This window comes from Podarcis muralis, chromosome 9, assembly GCF_964188315.1.
Source record: "Podarcis muralis chromosome 9, rPodMur119.hap1.1, whole genome shotgun sequence".
Classification (NCBI taxonomy): Eukaryota; Metazoa; Chordata; class Lepidosauria; order Squamata; family Lacertidae; genus Podarcis; species Podarcis muralis.
Window position 1 is genome coordinate 45,470,961 of NC_135663.1, and position 17,541 is coordinate 45,488,501.

Sequence of the window (17,541 nt, forward strand, 5' to 3'; positions counted from 1 at the left end):
AGTCTGCGGCCTTTATTTTACATGCAAAGGAAAAGACAACGGAGTATTGTATTTCTATATAATACCACTGCTTCCCCTGTGTCTTTGAGATAAAAAGGTAGACTATAAATAATAGATATTCTATGGCTATCACTGACCACTAGAAGGATAGAGAATAGGATTTAAAAAGGGTACATCTAAAGGCAGTCACAAATATAGGGCTGAATTTTCAAACGCAGTATAGGATTATAACAACATATAAATAGTATTTTTATTTTCTTCCGTTTTTCCTCAAGAAAGAAATCAAAAGAGAAATCCACATAATCATACAAAAAGGTCAAGCATTTATTTAATGTGGTTAGAAATAAAACAACTTTTAAACGTAGTGTTAGAATCACGGTGAGTTTACATACATACATTCCGCCTGGCATTGTACCCAGGGGACATAGAGCTACTTTTTCAACAGAAAAACTAGCTGTTAAGTATTACAGCTGATTCAGCTCACTCGCTGATATTACCTGTTGCACACTGAAAATATTTTAAGTCATCATCTCACAGGAATTTGTTTTCTCCCCCATAAAGTGCCCCTTCCTCCATGGGAGAGAGGGAGGGAGGAAAGAAGGGAGAGAGAACAAACACATCAAGTAAAATTTAACTTGTTTCCTCTGGAAGATCCGGATGCAAGATACATAGCTTGTTTGCAAAACACCACCAGCAAAACATTTGTAGCAACTTTCATCTCAGCCACTGCTAGGATGGTCCTAATTACAGACCAAAAATGAGTAGCAGGCATAGTCCAGTACACAGTACTACAGAGAAAAAACCCCATCATACTGGAGCTGCTTTTATTTATAGGAGAAAATTGCAGAATCTCCCTCCAGCTCCAAACTTGCTCCTTAAGCCACTTGACAGAAATAAAATGGAGTCTTAAAAAATGACACACTATTTGCTTTGATTGGGGGAAAATAATAAACTGACCCTGATAAAAATACTGCTATTTCCAAAGAGTATTCATTCCCCCCCTCCACACACACACACACACACACACACACACACCAGGTGAAATACTCAATACCCTGATCTTAAACCACTTCATATAGAAATGCGCCATTGTTTTCAATGAGGCTCACTTTCATATTATGTGTCTTTAAGACCCAAGGGGCCATTACAGAGAAATTATAAACTCTTGAACTGAAAGTGAAGTCTCTGAAAATTTCATCAGTACCAAACAGGATTCCCCCCCCCCCCCAGTGGTGGGCATGAGCTTTAAAAGGTCGTGGTTTGAACTGTACTTTTTAACAGCTTAGATTTAAACAAACAGTATCGCCTAATACAACACAGGCTTATTCATACATGATAATCTCTCAAACACTAAATTGTTTCTGAGTCAGCCTTTCTATTCTTTGCTACTCATTTTAAATGAAATGTAGCCTTTTCAGTTATCTGTTGAAGGAATGAAGCTATATGTCAAAAGAAATCTATAAACAGCCTTTCAGGGAAGTGTCATGTTTTTTCCGTCTCCGTGCAATCAACAAGATTATAAGCCTGCCCCACTAAAATATTATTTTTTCATTGTGTCTCATTATTCTACTCAACAAAATCCACACACCTACATGCAGCTGAGAATGTCACCAGGGCGTTTTACTCATCATTGTCTGCAAAGAAAGAAAAATTTAAAATGTTTAGTATAGTGAGGAAAACAGTTTACCAAACACATCTACTTTTAAAAGACCTCATATTCAAGCGAAGAAAAAAAAAATGCAGGCCAGAAAATTCACCAAGACTAAAGATGACTGACAGTGATGTTTGAATACTGCATATTCAACAAACTCCACCTCCCATTTGTGCATTTTACTTGAAGGCTGCTCAGTTTAACCTTATAAGCTACCGTGACTGATGTGTTTTTCTAAAGTTAAAGCTGCAAAGATTTCAAACTCTGCATATGGGAAAAGAAAGTACCGTATTTTTCGCTCTGCAAGACACACTTTTTCCCTCCTAAAAAGTAAGGGGGAATGTGTGTGAGTCTTATGGAGCGAATGCAGGTTGCGCAGCTATCACTGAAGCCAGAACAGCAAGAGGGATCGCTGCGCAGCGATCCCTCTTGCTGTTCTGACTTCTGTGATAGCCGCAAGAAGCCTCTTCAGAGCAACGGGAGGAACGCTCCCCCTGCCCTGAAGAGGCTTGGTGCGGCTATCCCAGAACAGCGAGAGGGATTGCTGCTTTCACTGTGCAGCAATCCCTTTTGCTGTTCTGACTTCGTTTTGCTGGAGAGGTGCTGCGCAGAGAGGGAGAGCTGCGCAGCACCCCTTCAGCGAAGCGGGAGGAGAAATGGAGCCCCTTCCGTTTCTCCTCCCGCTTTGCTGAAGAGGCGCTGCGCAGATTCAGAATATTTTTTTTCCTTGTTTTCCTCCTCTAAAACTAGGTGCATCTTATGGTCAGGTGCGTCTTATAGAGCGAAAAATATGGAAAATATTAGTGATAATGGTGTAGAGTAGATAAAGCATCCTCCACCACCCCCAGGATGAACAGATACCATCCGCCCTGTGAGAAGGAAGAGGAGAGTGAAGGAGGCAAAGACAACATCAGGGTCTACCCCAGTCAGACTGCTCCCCACGATGCCCCATGAAACCACCTGCCCTGTGTGGAAAAGGAAAGTATGAGGGCGACAGGCACCGAAAACATCAGGATCTCCTCTAGTTGGACTGTGTTCCCCGCTCCCCTGAAGGCCATCTTTACATTTTATATCATTTTAGTGTTTTAAAATTGTTGAGTGCCTTGGCAGAAAGGTGGTATAAATGCAATAAATTAAACAAATAAATGTGATCATAGCTAGGAGACTTGTAAGTGGCAGGCTCAGACACTTCCTTCCCTCCTGCAAATTCCTTTCTCCATCTCTCTTTTGAAGTTAACCACGGTTCAGTGCTACTGTTAACATAATCGTGATTTAAAGTAGTTTGAAATTAGTACGAGGAGTGCAAATCCTGGCTAGCATTAACAGCATGCAGATGTAAAAGTGCATCGTGGTTAGCTCCATGATAACCTTCCCTGTCCATTTTTTAACATTTCTGACCTTTCATTCATAGTTAGGTCTGCACTGAACCAGTGTACAGCTACATTTATAAGCAGCCATTCATTTTCTAAACTTTATTACATGAAATAGTCAGATTTCAACAAAAAAGGTAGTTTACAGAAGTACGGCCGTTCTTAGGACAATTGTGAATTTGTTGGCAATATCTCATAAGAATTTGTTTTGTCCATGAAGCTGGTAATGTACACAAACTGTAAATGTATATATTCTATTGGTTTTACGATACAAGTCTGGCAGAAGATGTTAAAAACTGAGGGAAAATGTGTATGCACATCAATAATTATACTTAAAAACAACATTTGTGAGTGGGGAGCCTTGTGTAACTTCCCAGTGTATATTAGAATTAGCAATTTCAACAGCAACAAACAAAACAGGAATCTATGGAACAGGTGGCATAGAATGTACTGCGCTGAATGAATACAGTAAACAGATGATTTACCTTCCTGATAAGCACCATCTGCCATTACTAAATGAAGAATTTTGGCATATAGGTATTTGTGTTCATTTCCTAAAATATTATGAACGATCGTTGAGCAAATATCAATGTTCTCATCTTCATCTTCATGTATAGCCTAAGAGAAAAGGAACATAAATGTACTTTCTGAAATGCTGAAAAAATTCAAAATAATCCAGAAAGAAATGCAACTTCTGCTTCTTTTTTACTTGGTGTAATCATCTCTGGAAGCCAAAATATGACAACTAATTGTTGGCACCCGCTGTCTCAAGAGACAATGGAGTGTGCCTCCGGGGATGAAGTCACACTGCTGCCTTAGCAGCACCAAAATGACCTCTCTGGGGTAAAAGCTTGGGCAGTGTGTATGGAGCTCCTGGGATGCCCAGACAAGACCCCCCTCTCAGCCTCCCTGATGTGGTCCAAAGGAAAGCAGAGCAATACGTTTGGCATTAGCTTGGCTGCCGGAACTGCCAGGAGGCGTACAAAGTGCCATCCAACCATTTTTGGGACTCCACTCTGGATTTTGTGTAGGGTTTATTCCTTAGGCTTTTCTTGTCCTGAAGATATTCCATTAGGCAACAGAGGTTTAGGATCAGAGTTTTCTTCTAGATGGCCTACCTTCCCAGGTTGACAAGCCTCACTTCCCTCCATAGCAAGTGCAGAAACTGCCTTCTTGACCATTGGACCCACTATAGGTCTCGTCTTTTCAATCTGCTAGAGCTCGTCTTTGCATGCAGGGGAAGTCCCTAATGCGCCAAGACTTTGAGACCCATCAGCTACTTTCCCCTACTTTAGCCAGCCCGCTGAAGCCGTTCCCAGAGTGTGGCCACTGTCTCATGCAGATAGCTTCTAGGAGCCAGAGGTGAGAGCTCAGTGCAAAGTGGAGAACGAAGGCGAACAAGCTACCTCATACAGCCTCCTCTAACACCCCATACGCCCTACAACCAACTGACACATAACCAAATTAATTTAGGTTCACACCTTGCAACAATGGACTGTATTAATAACAACAATTTTCCTTCAGATTCCTTTGTGTAATATAATCCCACAAACCTTTATTTTGTCATAAACCTCTATGAATTTCTCAAAGCCTATTTCTTGCTCCAGGTTATATCTCAGCTCTTCCAAGTGACTGAACACGCTGTCATACTCTTCACATTCGCTGGCATTATCACCATCACTGTTGTCTACGCAATAGAAACACAGGGAAGCATTTTAATGTTCCACCTGTTTTGTAGTAATTCTTTGCATCAACACAGTAGCATAGCTAGTCAGGGGTGGGGTTGGTCTGCACTGGGTGTATGGGGGGGCCTCTGTAGGACATTGGTGGGGGTGTTAGGGTGGCGGGGGGGTCTGTATTGCGGCACAGTGGCTGTTGTGTGTAGGGGTTTGGGATTCTGGGTGGCAGGGGAGCTTGAGGGCTTCACAGTGCTTGATGGACGGGTGCTGCAGGGGGGCAGAGCCATTTCCCATCCCTGGCGGCCAGCTGCCCTAAAAAAATGTCATCAACTTTGATTTCCTAATCAGACCAATGTATATCCACCCCACATGAACTAAGCTAGGGAACATTCCATTAGTGAACACTTCCTTCACCCCATCCAGAGAAGTTTCAGTACTTACTAGGAGCATACTTTCTCTGGAAGGCCGAATGAGGCAAAATTATAGAATAAATAAAACTTCAGAAAGACTTATCACATTCACCACATACATAGAATATTTAAGAAAGAGCCTATAAAAGATGTGCATTCTCATATACTTTGCACAAAAGCAGCGATCCTGTCTTCTTGTGGTATTCAGGAGGGAATTGTACAAAGGCACCCCCTCTCTGTAGATCAATGCATTGCATGTGTACAAACTTGGGAAACACAATTTTGAGGGACACTGGGGAGTCAGCAAGCCCTGTAGACGTAGGGCTGAACTACACAGATCTTTGGTTTGATCTAGCATAGTAATGTGCTTCATGTACTGCAATCTGCATGGCAGTACAATATATGTTTTGCTCTTTTGAATGTTCATTTTGCAGTTAACTATGCTAACGGTAGTGCTGTCTCAAATTAGATATTTGTTCAGTTAATGCTGAACAGACCTTGTATCTAACTTATTAGACTGATACAACAGGAGGACTAACTTAGGAGATACACCACCAACAAAATGTGTATCATTTCTATAACTTATTTTAGGAGTTTGCCTTTTCAAGTTGTAGGAATTCTTCGCAGCAAGTCAGGGTCATCAGTGAGTTTATCTCCAAGTTTGAGACACACACGGACCAAAACCGTTTAGAGTTATGATTCTGTAAGAACAAACCATTCAACTGGAATGAAGATATACCTGAATGCCATTCTTCATTAAGCACACTTTCGCTGCTGATATTGTTGTCAACCTCATCCCCTTCTGTACCATTTGCTAGGCATTCAGCTTTTAACGTTGCTTCTTCCTCTTCACTGAATTCATCACTGGGCTCCTCTCTAAGTAATTGCTCCATTGAAGCCTGAAGCTCCTGCAAATCTGGATCTGCCTCCCCAAACATACTGCAATGCAAAATGTTTGCATACCATTACTTCATTCCAGGAGAAGTAGGTCTTAAACAGGGTTAGGGTTTTTGTGTGAAGGGCTGAGCCATGAACTACCTCTTACTTTGTGGCTGCAGCAGCAAAAACACTTCTCTATAGATTGCTGTTGTGCTGTATGGGTTAACATCCTTATGGAAAGTACAGTGGAAAGTACCAAAGCACAGAAAATATTTATAAATTGCCACCATACCATAAGAGTCTAGAGTAAACAGCAGTTACACTACTAAAGATTAACATATGAATTAGCCCTTAAATGTATTGAAATGAATATGATTTTTTTGTGTGTGTAAGTAACTAAATGTCATTTATGCCATTGGACATTGAGGTTATATTGCTTAAAGACAGTAGATGAAGCATTCAGCTTTTAACTTGATTTTTAGCCTGTCATGATGGGGAATGAAGAAATATCAGGTCTGGAAAAAGAAGGTCTCTGTTGTACCATCTTTAAGCTGTGAATGGAAAGCCATCAAAGTGTCTTAAGATACCAGGGAAGGGGAATTGAAACCCAAATATGGCTCTTTGTCCCACTGCCAAACACATCACATCAGGTAAGGCCTTGAAAGAGAGTGATGAGGAATATGGCACTATTGGTAAGAAGTGTTTGTGGACTACTGCCTGTTCTTAGAGTGGATCTGTGATTAGGATGCTGAGTGGCCAAAGCATGAAAATTTTAATTGCTTCTACCACTTGCAAGAAACGCTTACTATAAGTTTGTTTAGCTAACCAAGTCAGTATGCAGAAAAATTCTCTCCTCCCAAATAAAATCACTCATGTTTATGAAACCATTAGCCACAGTAGAAAAACACAACTGCTCCCCAGCCCTTGAATCTTAAAGATATAGCAAGATGCATGCTTTGAATACATAAGAACCACTTTAAAAACCAAGGACTATATGAGCAGCTGGGCAACTGAAAAGACTGCCAAGAGAAGACAGGGAATGTTTTAGTAGGGTTTTTTAAAAAACACATATTGATAAAATCTCGGCCTTTCCACATCTAGCTTTTATGGTGGTATAGTTACTGTTGGATCTGATGTTTATTTGAGCACATTTGGAACTTAGGGTATTCAGTCAACTGTAGCTGTACACAGGAGACCAAGTGCGGTTTTTCCCATCTACAGCAATGGCTGGTTGTGCCTGGTTTGAGAAGAGTTGCAGGCACACACTTTATCATCTAGTTCTTGTGCTTCACTAACCAGCAAATGTCAGAGAACATGCATACCGGGTACCAAAATCTCTTCCCCATTTTTGTTTTCTGCACAAGACCTGGGTATTCAAACCCTACGGTATATCAGAAGAATAGAAGGAAGGACCAAGTTTTGTCTGTCTTGTGTTATGGTGAACCTTATTATTGTGACTTAACGTTATCTGCAGATAATGATCATTGTCATCGGCAATATGTTGACATGGTATCATGAACAACTGAAAAGGAGACAAGCTGCTTCTTGGCTTAACATTGGGCCTGACAGAAAACATGATCAAAACTGTAGAACAATATCCACCAGCCCCTAGCACATCCCAACAGAGAAAGCAGGATGATGCTTGAACAAATTCCACACACACAAAAATTATTGAGGATCCATTCCAGATCTTTCACAGAATGTTAGGATGTTTTTTTTCCTAGGTGAAAAAGTGGTTTATGACTACATTTTGCTGGAATACCTGCTGATTAATGACGTTGCTGTGTGGAAGCATGCCAAAAAAATAAAAAAAATAAATACACCCAGCAACTATATTGTGATAAAAGAGAAGTGTGGAAAGGCCCCTAGACAGTAACCTCCTAAACAGCTCACCAGCCCTCCGTCATTCTCTGCTCTCTCCCCACTTCCAATGGGCCCAGAGAGTGTCTTTCCCTAACCAAGGGCATTCAATTTCCCTCAGCAGCAGATGCACTGAACATCACAATTCTGTGACTAGCTCTTCCACACTCAACAGCTTGAACATTTTAAGCATTCTGTGAAGGACAGCAACAGCAAAAGAAGTAGTGATTTGGTAATAGGTACAGTCAGTACTTAGCCTATTGTAAACAGAAGATAAAACTCTGCATCACATTTTCAAGTCTTCTTTTTCATTGCTTTTCACTGCATAGCATTGGTTTAATTTTATTCCCTTGAGGAAAGCCACCAAGATATTACCACATAGCCAGTTATTTTAGTGTGGCTGTACTAGATTTTTAAAATAATTTTTTTAACAAAAAGCTTTTATGCTTTATGGAGATACTTTTTCAGTTTTTGAGAGTTTTTTTTTTTTTTTGCTCACATGTCTTCAGAATCCGATTGTTCTCCTTTGATGGGCTCATCCTCCATGTCATCTATTTCGAGACTCTGTTGATTTTGCACATCAGCAACACTGGGAACATCAACTAGTGTTCTATATAGCTTGGAAAGATCTGGGAGCGAACAGGTTCTCAGCAGCTAAAAAGGAATACTGCATTAAACGAGCAGACCAGACCAACCAGCAAGAATGTGAACGTGTGACCATAATAACAAAAATAACTTGCAAATTTACATTAGCATAGTTATGATAGTAACAAGCAGCTCCTGTTTGTTTTCTTCCAGAGTGGGGGGAAATGGGAGAATGAATAATCAAGAACAGTTTTCATGCTAAGATTATGAATTCTCCTTTATTACTTTCCAAATATATATATATATATATATATATATATATATATATATATATATATATATATATAATACAATAGTATACTAGTATCAGGTACATTTTCAGGAGGCTGCCCCCAATTATAATAAAAAAATCTCCCAAGTAGCACTTTTAATTTTTTTGTGCATTTCTAGTATTACAAAGAACAGCTGCACGGGTGCAAGTCCATTTGTAGACTGTAGAACGCAACAATTCCGTAAGCATTATATACCCATGCAGCAAATACATGCATGTGCAACGTTTAAGGTTTGTTGGGTTTTTGGGGGGGGGGGGGGAATGCTTACCTTTGGGTTGTTCGCATCAAAGAGACCAGTAGAAAGCCCTATCAACAATGAATTTTTGCCTTTTGTTTTTTCTGGCGATACAGAGCGTGACCTTGTTGGAATGGAATCATCAAGGGAAGACTGTGCCGACAGAACAGGAAAAGCTGTTAATCTTGCTTGATGCTGTACCACTTTCTGAAAAAAGGGTTCAGGTTGCATGGAATCATGGGGATCTGGAGCGAGAGAGAAAACACCATTTTACAAATACATGTACAGGTTAACATTCCAGCAAGCTTTGCTTTTAAAAAGTGTTAGATGCAGTTCAATAATTTACTGCAGAAATAAGATATGCTGTAGGCCGATGCTGCACCTTGCGTTAACTTTCCTTGAAAATTACTAATTAATTGTGCGACTGCCCCAAAATCCCTCAAAGTGGGTGGTGGATGGAAGAGTTCAAGCTTTTAAGAGCAAAATGACTACAATGTGTAAGGGTGCTATAGCTTTCCCCTACCCATAAACGGCCTCTCCAATTTGCTATCTGTTAGCGTGGCTAGTGTGTTTAGAGGCAGAGGGTTGGATTGTGACAAGTAGCAGATGACTTTGCCTTTATGTAAAGACAAAATGGGGACAGATGGCAATTTCCAGGCTCCCGCCTTCCCTTCCCCTCTGCCAGTTCCTTCCAAGTAAAAGGGTTTCCCTTCAGTGTTAAGAGTCCCCATTCCTCACCAGGTTTTTGAAAATACTCATTATAGTGTCTGCATTGCTTGAGAAAATGCGTGCGAGAGAGACTGAATGAATAGACCCTTCTGTTCATTAGTCTATTGAAAGACAGTTCATAACTCAGGAGCCCAGGGTTCTTCTAGAGCAAATATAGGTCTGACAATAACTTTTAGCAAGCCTTCTAGGCAGAAGCGACAGGGTTCTTTTTTGAAGCCATCAGAATAGGAGCAGCAGATTGCTTCCATTTAGTGAACTGACTCTTCCCTAAGTCCTCAGGGGTCAAGGAACTATTTCCGAGGGCAAGAGCAAAGCGCTTCTATAGATAGCTACAGTTTAAATAAATAATAATTCTCATGAATCCATGAGTGGCTTGAAAGGTCCCTCTAGTGCATGGCCCGCTAGCTGAACTTTTCCCTGGAATTGTAGTTCTTTCCACAACTTTTGGAACCACATTTATGAAGTTGTTCTATGCAAGTCACTTAGAGGTTACCAATGTCACCTTAAGACTGAAACCTCGTCTCCTGGGTTTCGAAGCATAAAGAACTGCTGAAACGCACACCTCATCAAAATGTAGTTTTCTGTAAGGTTTATATAAGTTGGGTAACATTTCTGCTCATGGTGGAAGATGCATGCTTAGAACCACACGCTTTTCTGCCTGTACCTTGGCAGCCAATGAGGTCAAGGCTAAATGTATGGATTATAGCATATCAAGTGTTCCTCAGTCCAGCGTGGTTACATCCATTGTTAACTGGCTCTGGTTGGTTCCTTGTAAAGAATCCCCTAGGACAGATAACTCCAAGCCAGTCACTGCCCACAGGCTGCAGTAGTACCTTCTCCTGGTATGCAGAAATATAAATCCTACAGAACCACCTTAACCCCATTTCCCCAGGATATGGAATTTCTGTCTGGCACCCAGAAGTCTCCTCAAGTTGTACTCAGGGGCCAAGACTCCCAGTCTATGCCAGAACTGCTTCCATACTGGCACACAGGGAAGAAACATAATGAGCAGAGGAGTCAGAATACATGTTGCCTGACCTAGTATGCTGACGAATGCCATGCGCCCGCAAGGGTGTAACAGCCTTTTCTGTGCACGGAACATCTACCTTGGATGGCTTGGTCACAGCACACTACCAGAAACCTTCAACAGGGGATCAAGAGGTCAACTGTCCACCTTCATGCAACAAGCTTCTCCTCAAATATTCCTCTACAGGAAAGTACAATATCAGCAGCTATAAAGAGTTGTTCCTTCCACCCTGATATGATGATATCCTTTTGCTGTCTGCTTCCTCGCTGTTCCGAGAGTGGAATGTTGTACTTACTATGAAGTGTTCTTCTGGTCAGTGGAGAGTGGAGCAGACAGGTCTGCCCACACTAAATAGCAACAACCAAACCATATAGAGTACAAATCACAGAGGGTCATTTGCAAATCTAGGATGCACCATTTCCCTTAGCAGTTCTCAGTTAGGGACACCACTGGACTCCTCCTTTTCCCTCCATATCTTTTCTTCTTCACTACTGTTCTTTTGTTGATAAATGTGATTATCTGCTTATGGTTTTTCGCCCCATAAGAAATTTCTACACTGAAAAGTTGTCCTGTAACTGGAAGATTCCTCCTATTCAGGAAATACATACATTTTGTTGCTGCTGCTGCTGCTATTTGGCCTGGGCTTTCCTCTTGAAGGGAAGTTAACCCTCTCCTGTCTACTATACTCCCTACAGACCAGAAGAACAAGACATGTTAAGTTTAACTCTCTGTTTACACTTCAGTCCTACATGTCTGCTCAGAAGCAGCAGGGCTTTGTGGGACACAGAACTGCAACCTAAGTATTCCAATTCACATTGGCAAAAGACATACAGAATACCCCAAAATCTTGAATTCCATTTTAGATTATAAGAAGTATAAATAATATGACTGCTGACCTACGGATGCTTCATCATGGAGTGGCATTTTTTTTAGTAGCCCATCCTCTGGAAGATCTTTGTTGTCATATTGGCTACTATCAGTAGGATCTTCTGACCTGTGAAAGATGACCAAAGCCAGGAAATAAACACACACACAATATATTTCCGCATTAAACTCTCAAAAATGAAACTTCATACCAGTGGAAGCATGAAGGGAAGGTGACTTACACAATTTCCTTTGCTTCTGCTCTTTCTTTAACCCACACATTAGCAATGACAGGGAATATATTTGCTTTGCATTTATCTTCTTTGCTTTCTTCTAACACTTCTGATTCCAAGTCTTCAGGCTCTGTGGAAACAAGTTCACGAATGAAAGGAGCGGTACTTGTGCTAAAGGCATTTACTTGCATCAGAATTCCTAAGGGATATTAAAATTTAGCAGGAGGAGCAAAAGCTATTTATAATTGTTATGCATAAACACATATGTCCTATGGGAAGGCACTGAAACAATTATTTTACTCTCATAAGCCGTCCATGCTAAGATGCACCATTGACAAGCAACTACAAGCAAAGGCCAAATTTAAAGAGAACTTTGGAATTTTATTAGAACTCTTCAGTGTGTTACCATTGCATAAATTATTTTTGACATTGTATTGCCCTAATTTATTAATTATTAAACTTCCATTAACAGCATTTCTCTGCTCCTTACTAAAAACAGGGGTGTGGGTGTGTGAATAAATTTGGAACTGGAAAGTCATACCATTTATCAGATCAGGCCTGGCTGTCAACTGGGTAGATTCAGATGCTTGAGAGCTTTCTTGTGTCGTCTTTTCAGTATTTTCCACTTCAGTCGATGATTCCTCTCTGGCATGAGTTTCTGCTTTCATTTCACTGTTGTCTCTCACTGTTAATGCTTCCTTTGAAACTTCTATAGCAAAGTAATAAATTGCCACTTAAATATACACCTCGTTGAATATGTTGCAGCACAGATGTCTGGTAAAAAGGTAAGCTGTCCAGATTTAATACATGCAGGTTTCTTTACTAAAAGGAAGAAAACAGACTTGCATCCTTACAGCAGCCTCGTTAACATGTCTTAAGTCACAGTTTGTCTTAAGTAATAGTTTAATAATGAACATGTTTCCTCCTTGCCGCATGGCTACTTGTGCGGCTTCTCTTCTATTGCTCATGGATCACACAAACTGTAGTTCCGACAGCTTGTTGTGCCATCTGACCATGGCCCCATGGTTTTGTATCTAACGAATAATGAGTGGTAAGCCAGAAACAGACCAAGAGCAAACTTTGGTTTATTTCTGGCTTGTGGTTTGTTTGAAACAAAGGAAACCATGTTCTGCGTTGGCTTGTTTAAGCTCCTCCCTGTGACAGGGGGAACACATGTTCTTAAAGCATGGTTTAATCATGATTGGTGTGGTTAAGCTTTTGCATTCACCCATTGCCAGCCCTCCTGGCGCTGCATGCCAGCAATAGGTGTGGCCACCTCAACACATGCAGATCAGTTGAGAAGAGTTATTGCTCCCTCCCTGTTCATCAAATGATCTAGTTGATCATTGTCTATTGAGTGATTGCATTCCCAACAGGGTGCTGGATTTAAACTTCTCCTTCCACCTCTAGTGCGATGCCTACTTTAAAACACACACATAGATAGATAGATAGATAGATAGATAGATAGATAGATAGATATAGATATAGATATAGATATATAGAGCTACTGATTAATTCAGTAGGGTCTTAGATGAGAAGAAAAAGTTGCTTGAAGGCCACCAAACAAGGGATTAGCCACCCCAATTTAAGACAAACTGTGGTTTATTGCAACATTCAAATGGGTCCGAAAGTGAATTGTTTTTAGTCTTACATAAACAGCTGGAAATTGTATGCATTTTTTTAATTGTATGAGACCGTTAAGTTCCAGTCTTTTATACTCAGGAATATTAAAGGGAACAGTTTTTAAGAAAATACATATTTTAAAATGGCATCAAGTCTGTATTAAATAGTGAAAACACTTCAACAAATTAAAGTGTGCCTTAAAATTCTTATTAACCTATCAAATGGTAATTTGATTTTTCATCATAATAAAATGATTTCCTTTTTACTATGCCTGTTTTGGTCCCCTGTAATTTCACTCCATGTATTAAAGTCCAATTTAATGTGTCACTGTAAGTAGAAGAGAGAAAACAGATTCTAGACAATGATTCACAGTGCAAGAGGTGCCTGGATTTGAACTGCTACTGCTTGGGGTTAAAGAGAACAAGAACAGGTTTTATTCAGAATGGAAGCTTTACTCTGTTATTAAATCAAGGATAAATGGAAATTAGTAGTCCAAGGTAAAGGTAAAGGCAAAGGTACCCCTGCCCGTATGGGCCAGTCTTGACAGACTCTAGGGTTGTGCGCCCATCTCACTTAAGAGGCCGGGGGCCAGTGCTGTCCGCAGACACTTCCGGGTCACGTGGCCAGCGTGACAAGCTGCATCTGGCAAGCCAGCGCAGCACACGGAACGCTGTTTACCTTCCCACTAGTAAGCGGTCCCTATTTATCTACTTGCATCCGGGGGTGCTTTCGAACTGCTAGGTTGGCAGGCGCTGGGACCGAGCGACGGGAGCGCACCCCGCTGCGGGGATTCGAACCGCCGACCTTTCAATCGGCAAGTCCTAGGTGCTGAGGCTTTTACCCACAGCGCCACCCGCGTCCCAAAGGTCTATCCTAAACCACCACTCATGAAAGATTCAGTGCAAAATATAAGCCTGATACAAGTTTTTTAAAACTTAACATAGCTTCAGCTTCTCCTTACCGTTGGTAATACTTAGGTCATCTAGCAGATCAGTCTGAAGTTGTAACTCAGCCTCTCCAAGTATCTTCAACACTGAATCGGTGGGGCTTTTGCCCCAGACTTTTCGTTGGGGTTCAGCAGCGTCTAGCTTAATAACCTCTCCTAATGTCTGTGCTGTAGGGAAATATTTAACACGTTGACATAAAAAGCTTTAGGAAGGGCTTCCTCCCCCCTTATTTTCAATGAAAGACAAAAGAGTAATGATCTGTCAGTAAAGAACATACCATCCCAATTTAATTTATTCTTGAAGGGTATAAAGAGAACAAAATGGGCTGCAAAGGCTTCTACGATACACAGATAAAAGCCAATACAAATGTTTATTAAAACAAAACATTCTGATTCAGTGCAATTAGATTAGATTAAATACAATGAAATTAGATCAAGATTTGGCTACAGAAATCTGAGAATTAATATTTCCTTTCTGTTATATATTTTCTACAGCAAAAGCAATGAATCGGAGAAAGTTTCAAGTTGCTAACCACTGGATGTGAAACACTGCGAAAGGTCTGCACCTTGTTCACTGCCAGTTGGGGAACACACAGCTGCTAACAATTTGTGACATAATTAGGGTGGGGGAGGAAGGAAGGGAGAGAAAAGGACTTCTGAATGGAGAGTAGACTTAGGAGAAAGATTGGGTCTACTGAAGCTATGTGACCGAACAGTTTGCAACTTACAAATCTTTGAGGAAGCAAGTTCAAGACTAACTTAAGTAGGATTGCATTACCTAGTAAGTGCAATCTTTGCAATTCACTTGATTTGATTAACAAACTTAAACGAAGTCAACTTACCCTCTGTACCAGTGAAAGATGCTTCCATTGTTAATTGTGCTAGAGGAACCACAAGTTGAGCCCCAGCCTCCCATTTCTTACGATCAGGTGGAACCGGATGATTTTCTTCTTGATGCTGGTTCTTCTCATCAGGCAGAGCTACCTCACAGATGTCTTTAGGTTCATTTTCCTCTTTTATATCTACCTGTGCTTTAAGGTTTTCATTCAGTCTTCGGAGTATGTTTCGCTTGTTCTGAAGCAGGAAAGAAACAACAAAACAACCCATTACATAAAAAGCAAAACCTCTAAAAAACCAAAGTATAGAACAAAGCTGAAGTAATTTAACTTACTTGAAAAGCAACATCAGGTTTTGCTTCTACTGAGGCTTCTTGGATGACCGACGCATTTTCATCCTTTAAAATCCAAAACATGCAACAAAACAACATGAAAGACTGTGTCAAATACAGTAATTAGTACAAGAAAGAACAGAGGGGGAAACAATGCTTGCCATTAACAGCTGTGCAGTGAATGTTTCAGCATACTATTGTTGACGTATTCCTTGCAGGCAGAATTCCTACAATGGCAATGTTAATCTATGAGAAGGCCAATTTTCATGCCAATTTTTCACACAAATCAATTTGTGTGTTTAAAAAGCATGTAGAACACAATACAGTAGTGGTTTTGTGCGTGCACAGACAATTTTCATTCTTGAGAGGAGCACTGAGAATCATATTCCCTTCCTGACACTTGCACACTGAATGGAGATACATGTGGTTACTGCTTTGAAATATACGACTTACCGCGCCCACTTCCTTCAAAGCGGATGTCATGGAGATGATTTGTGGTGAAATGGGCTTCATCAGCCTGGTAGGGGAACCTCCACCTTCTTGTTTGCCATGTGTGGGACTTAATTCTGCAGCTCCCATGGGGTTCTTTATCCCTTTGGCTACCAGCTGTGGGTATAAAGTAAAATGTGCTACGTTTCACATGGCAATGATGAAGTGTTAGTGTAAGGGCACAGCCTGTAGGCTGCATGGTGAGAGGGAAGGGAGGCAAGCAAACCAGCAAAACCAACCAGCTCTTCCTTCATCACCACTGCCACCAAGTGGATATAAAGAGATAAATGCATCCAGCTATACATAGTCTAGACTGTTTCCCTAACCACACCAATGCTTATTAATTTGCATCCCTCTGTTTAGCTAATAGGTCACTTTGTGGTCTTCTCCTAGCTTTTGTCTGCTGCAGTGTCCAGCTATGCCTTCAACCACTCAGCACTCAAAATATTCTAGACCGTTTTCTGTCTTGCAACTCTCCAAGTTCCTGACTTCACAACTAACCACCCAATTTTCTAGCTTCACTTCTGTACAATATATTCTCTCCCCTTCCTTACCTTTTGGCTAATCATAAAGCGAGTAGACTCCTGATTAAGTTTCTATTTCTTCTTAATGAATCAGGCTCCTAGGCTGAACTTTTGAGCCTCCAGGGCACAACTTGATGAAAAACATCCCCTTGTAGTTTTAACTTTCCTCTGAGATTTTGACTCTCCTATGCAAGACAGCCTCTAAAATCAAAAGCTACCATTTTGTAACAACCAAATAGAAAAGGGTAGAACAGTTTCATTCCTTCCCAGCCAGCTATCACAGAAAAATATAAAGCTGTAAGAGCTTTTCTTTTTTTTTAAAAAAAACCAGCAGCTTCAGACTGATTAACTGACCAAATTCTATCACTTGTTTTCTTCTTTAATTAAGACATGATCATTCAACTATTTAGATTTTGTAAAAATTGGTCCTATTCCATGGACATGACAGTCAGATATGAACTCCCTGGATCTACTATTATTAGAATAGAGCAGTAGTTTAGGTTGCTAGTGGTGAGTGTTCTTTGCTCTCTGGCAACTTGCTGCATCTCCACATGCAGCATAGCACAGAGTCATTAAACACAAAAAGGAACTTAACTTTTGTGAAATACACATTTTTTTTAGAGTTCCTAGAACATCCCCAATCACTCCAGAAGTGATGTAGTGCTATTTGTATATTTTTGGTGTTGTGCAACTGGGGAGGCGGAAGCAGTTTGGGGGCTCTTTAAAATGTTTATGTGGGCAATGGTGATGATCCTCTATTTCTTATCCACATTCTTGTGCTTTTCTCAGTACTACATGGGAAGATAAACATACCAGTCCACTACGAGAAGAAATTCATGCACATTGTGGCATCATTAAAGTGCTCCTGGTCTGAAGTATATGTTATAATCCAGCAGACTCTACTACTTTTTCTACCCAAACAAGATTGGGTAGATAT

At 40.6% G+C, this 17,541-nt stretch overlaps 1 protein-coding gene across 8 annotated transcripts in view; it reads right to left on the minus strand.

The window, feature by feature from the left end:
- Positions 1 to 300: 300 nt before the first annotated feature.
- The window catches only part of NEK1 (NIMA related kinase 1), a 40,212-nt gene continuing 22,971 nt past the window's right edge, over positions 301 to 17,541 (minus strand). For 6 of the 8 annotated variants that reach the window (XM_028743193.2, XM_028743192.2, XM_077934165.1 and 3 more), the window contains 13 exons: positions 16,045 to 16,197; positions 15,595 to 15,657; positions 15,266 to 15,497; positions 14,439 to 14,591; positions 12,396 to 12,563; positions 11,864 to 11,984; positions 11,654 to 11,751; positions 9,035 to 9,246; positions 8,349 to 8,503; positions 5,850 to 6,049; positions 4,575 to 4,708; positions 3,507 to 3,639; positions 301 to 1,634 (listed from right to left, as the gene is read on the minus strand). In XM_028743193.2, coding sequence (XP_028599026.2) covers positions 1,621 to 1,634; positions 3,507 to 3,639; positions 4,575 to 4,708; positions 5,850 to 6,049; positions 8,349 to 8,503; positions 9,035 to 9,246; positions 11,654 to 11,751; positions 11,864 to 11,984; positions 12,396 to 12,563; positions 14,439 to 14,591; positions 15,266 to 15,497; positions 15,595 to 15,657; positions 16,045 to 16,197 — 1,836 coding nt within the window. In that variant the 3' untranslated portion in view covers positions 301 to 1,620. Of the gene's footprint in view, positions 1,635 to 3,506; positions 3,640 to 4,574; positions 4,709 to 5,849; positions 6,050 to 8,348; positions 8,504 to 9,034; positions 9,247 to 11,653; positions 11,752 to 11,863; positions 11,985 to 12,395; positions 12,677 to 14,438; positions 14,592 to 15,265; positions 15,498 to 15,594; positions 15,658 to 16,044; positions 16,198 to 17,541 lie in introns of those variants that run through there. The other 2 variants (XR_013394231.1, XM_077934166.1) reach the window with 2 other exon arrangements.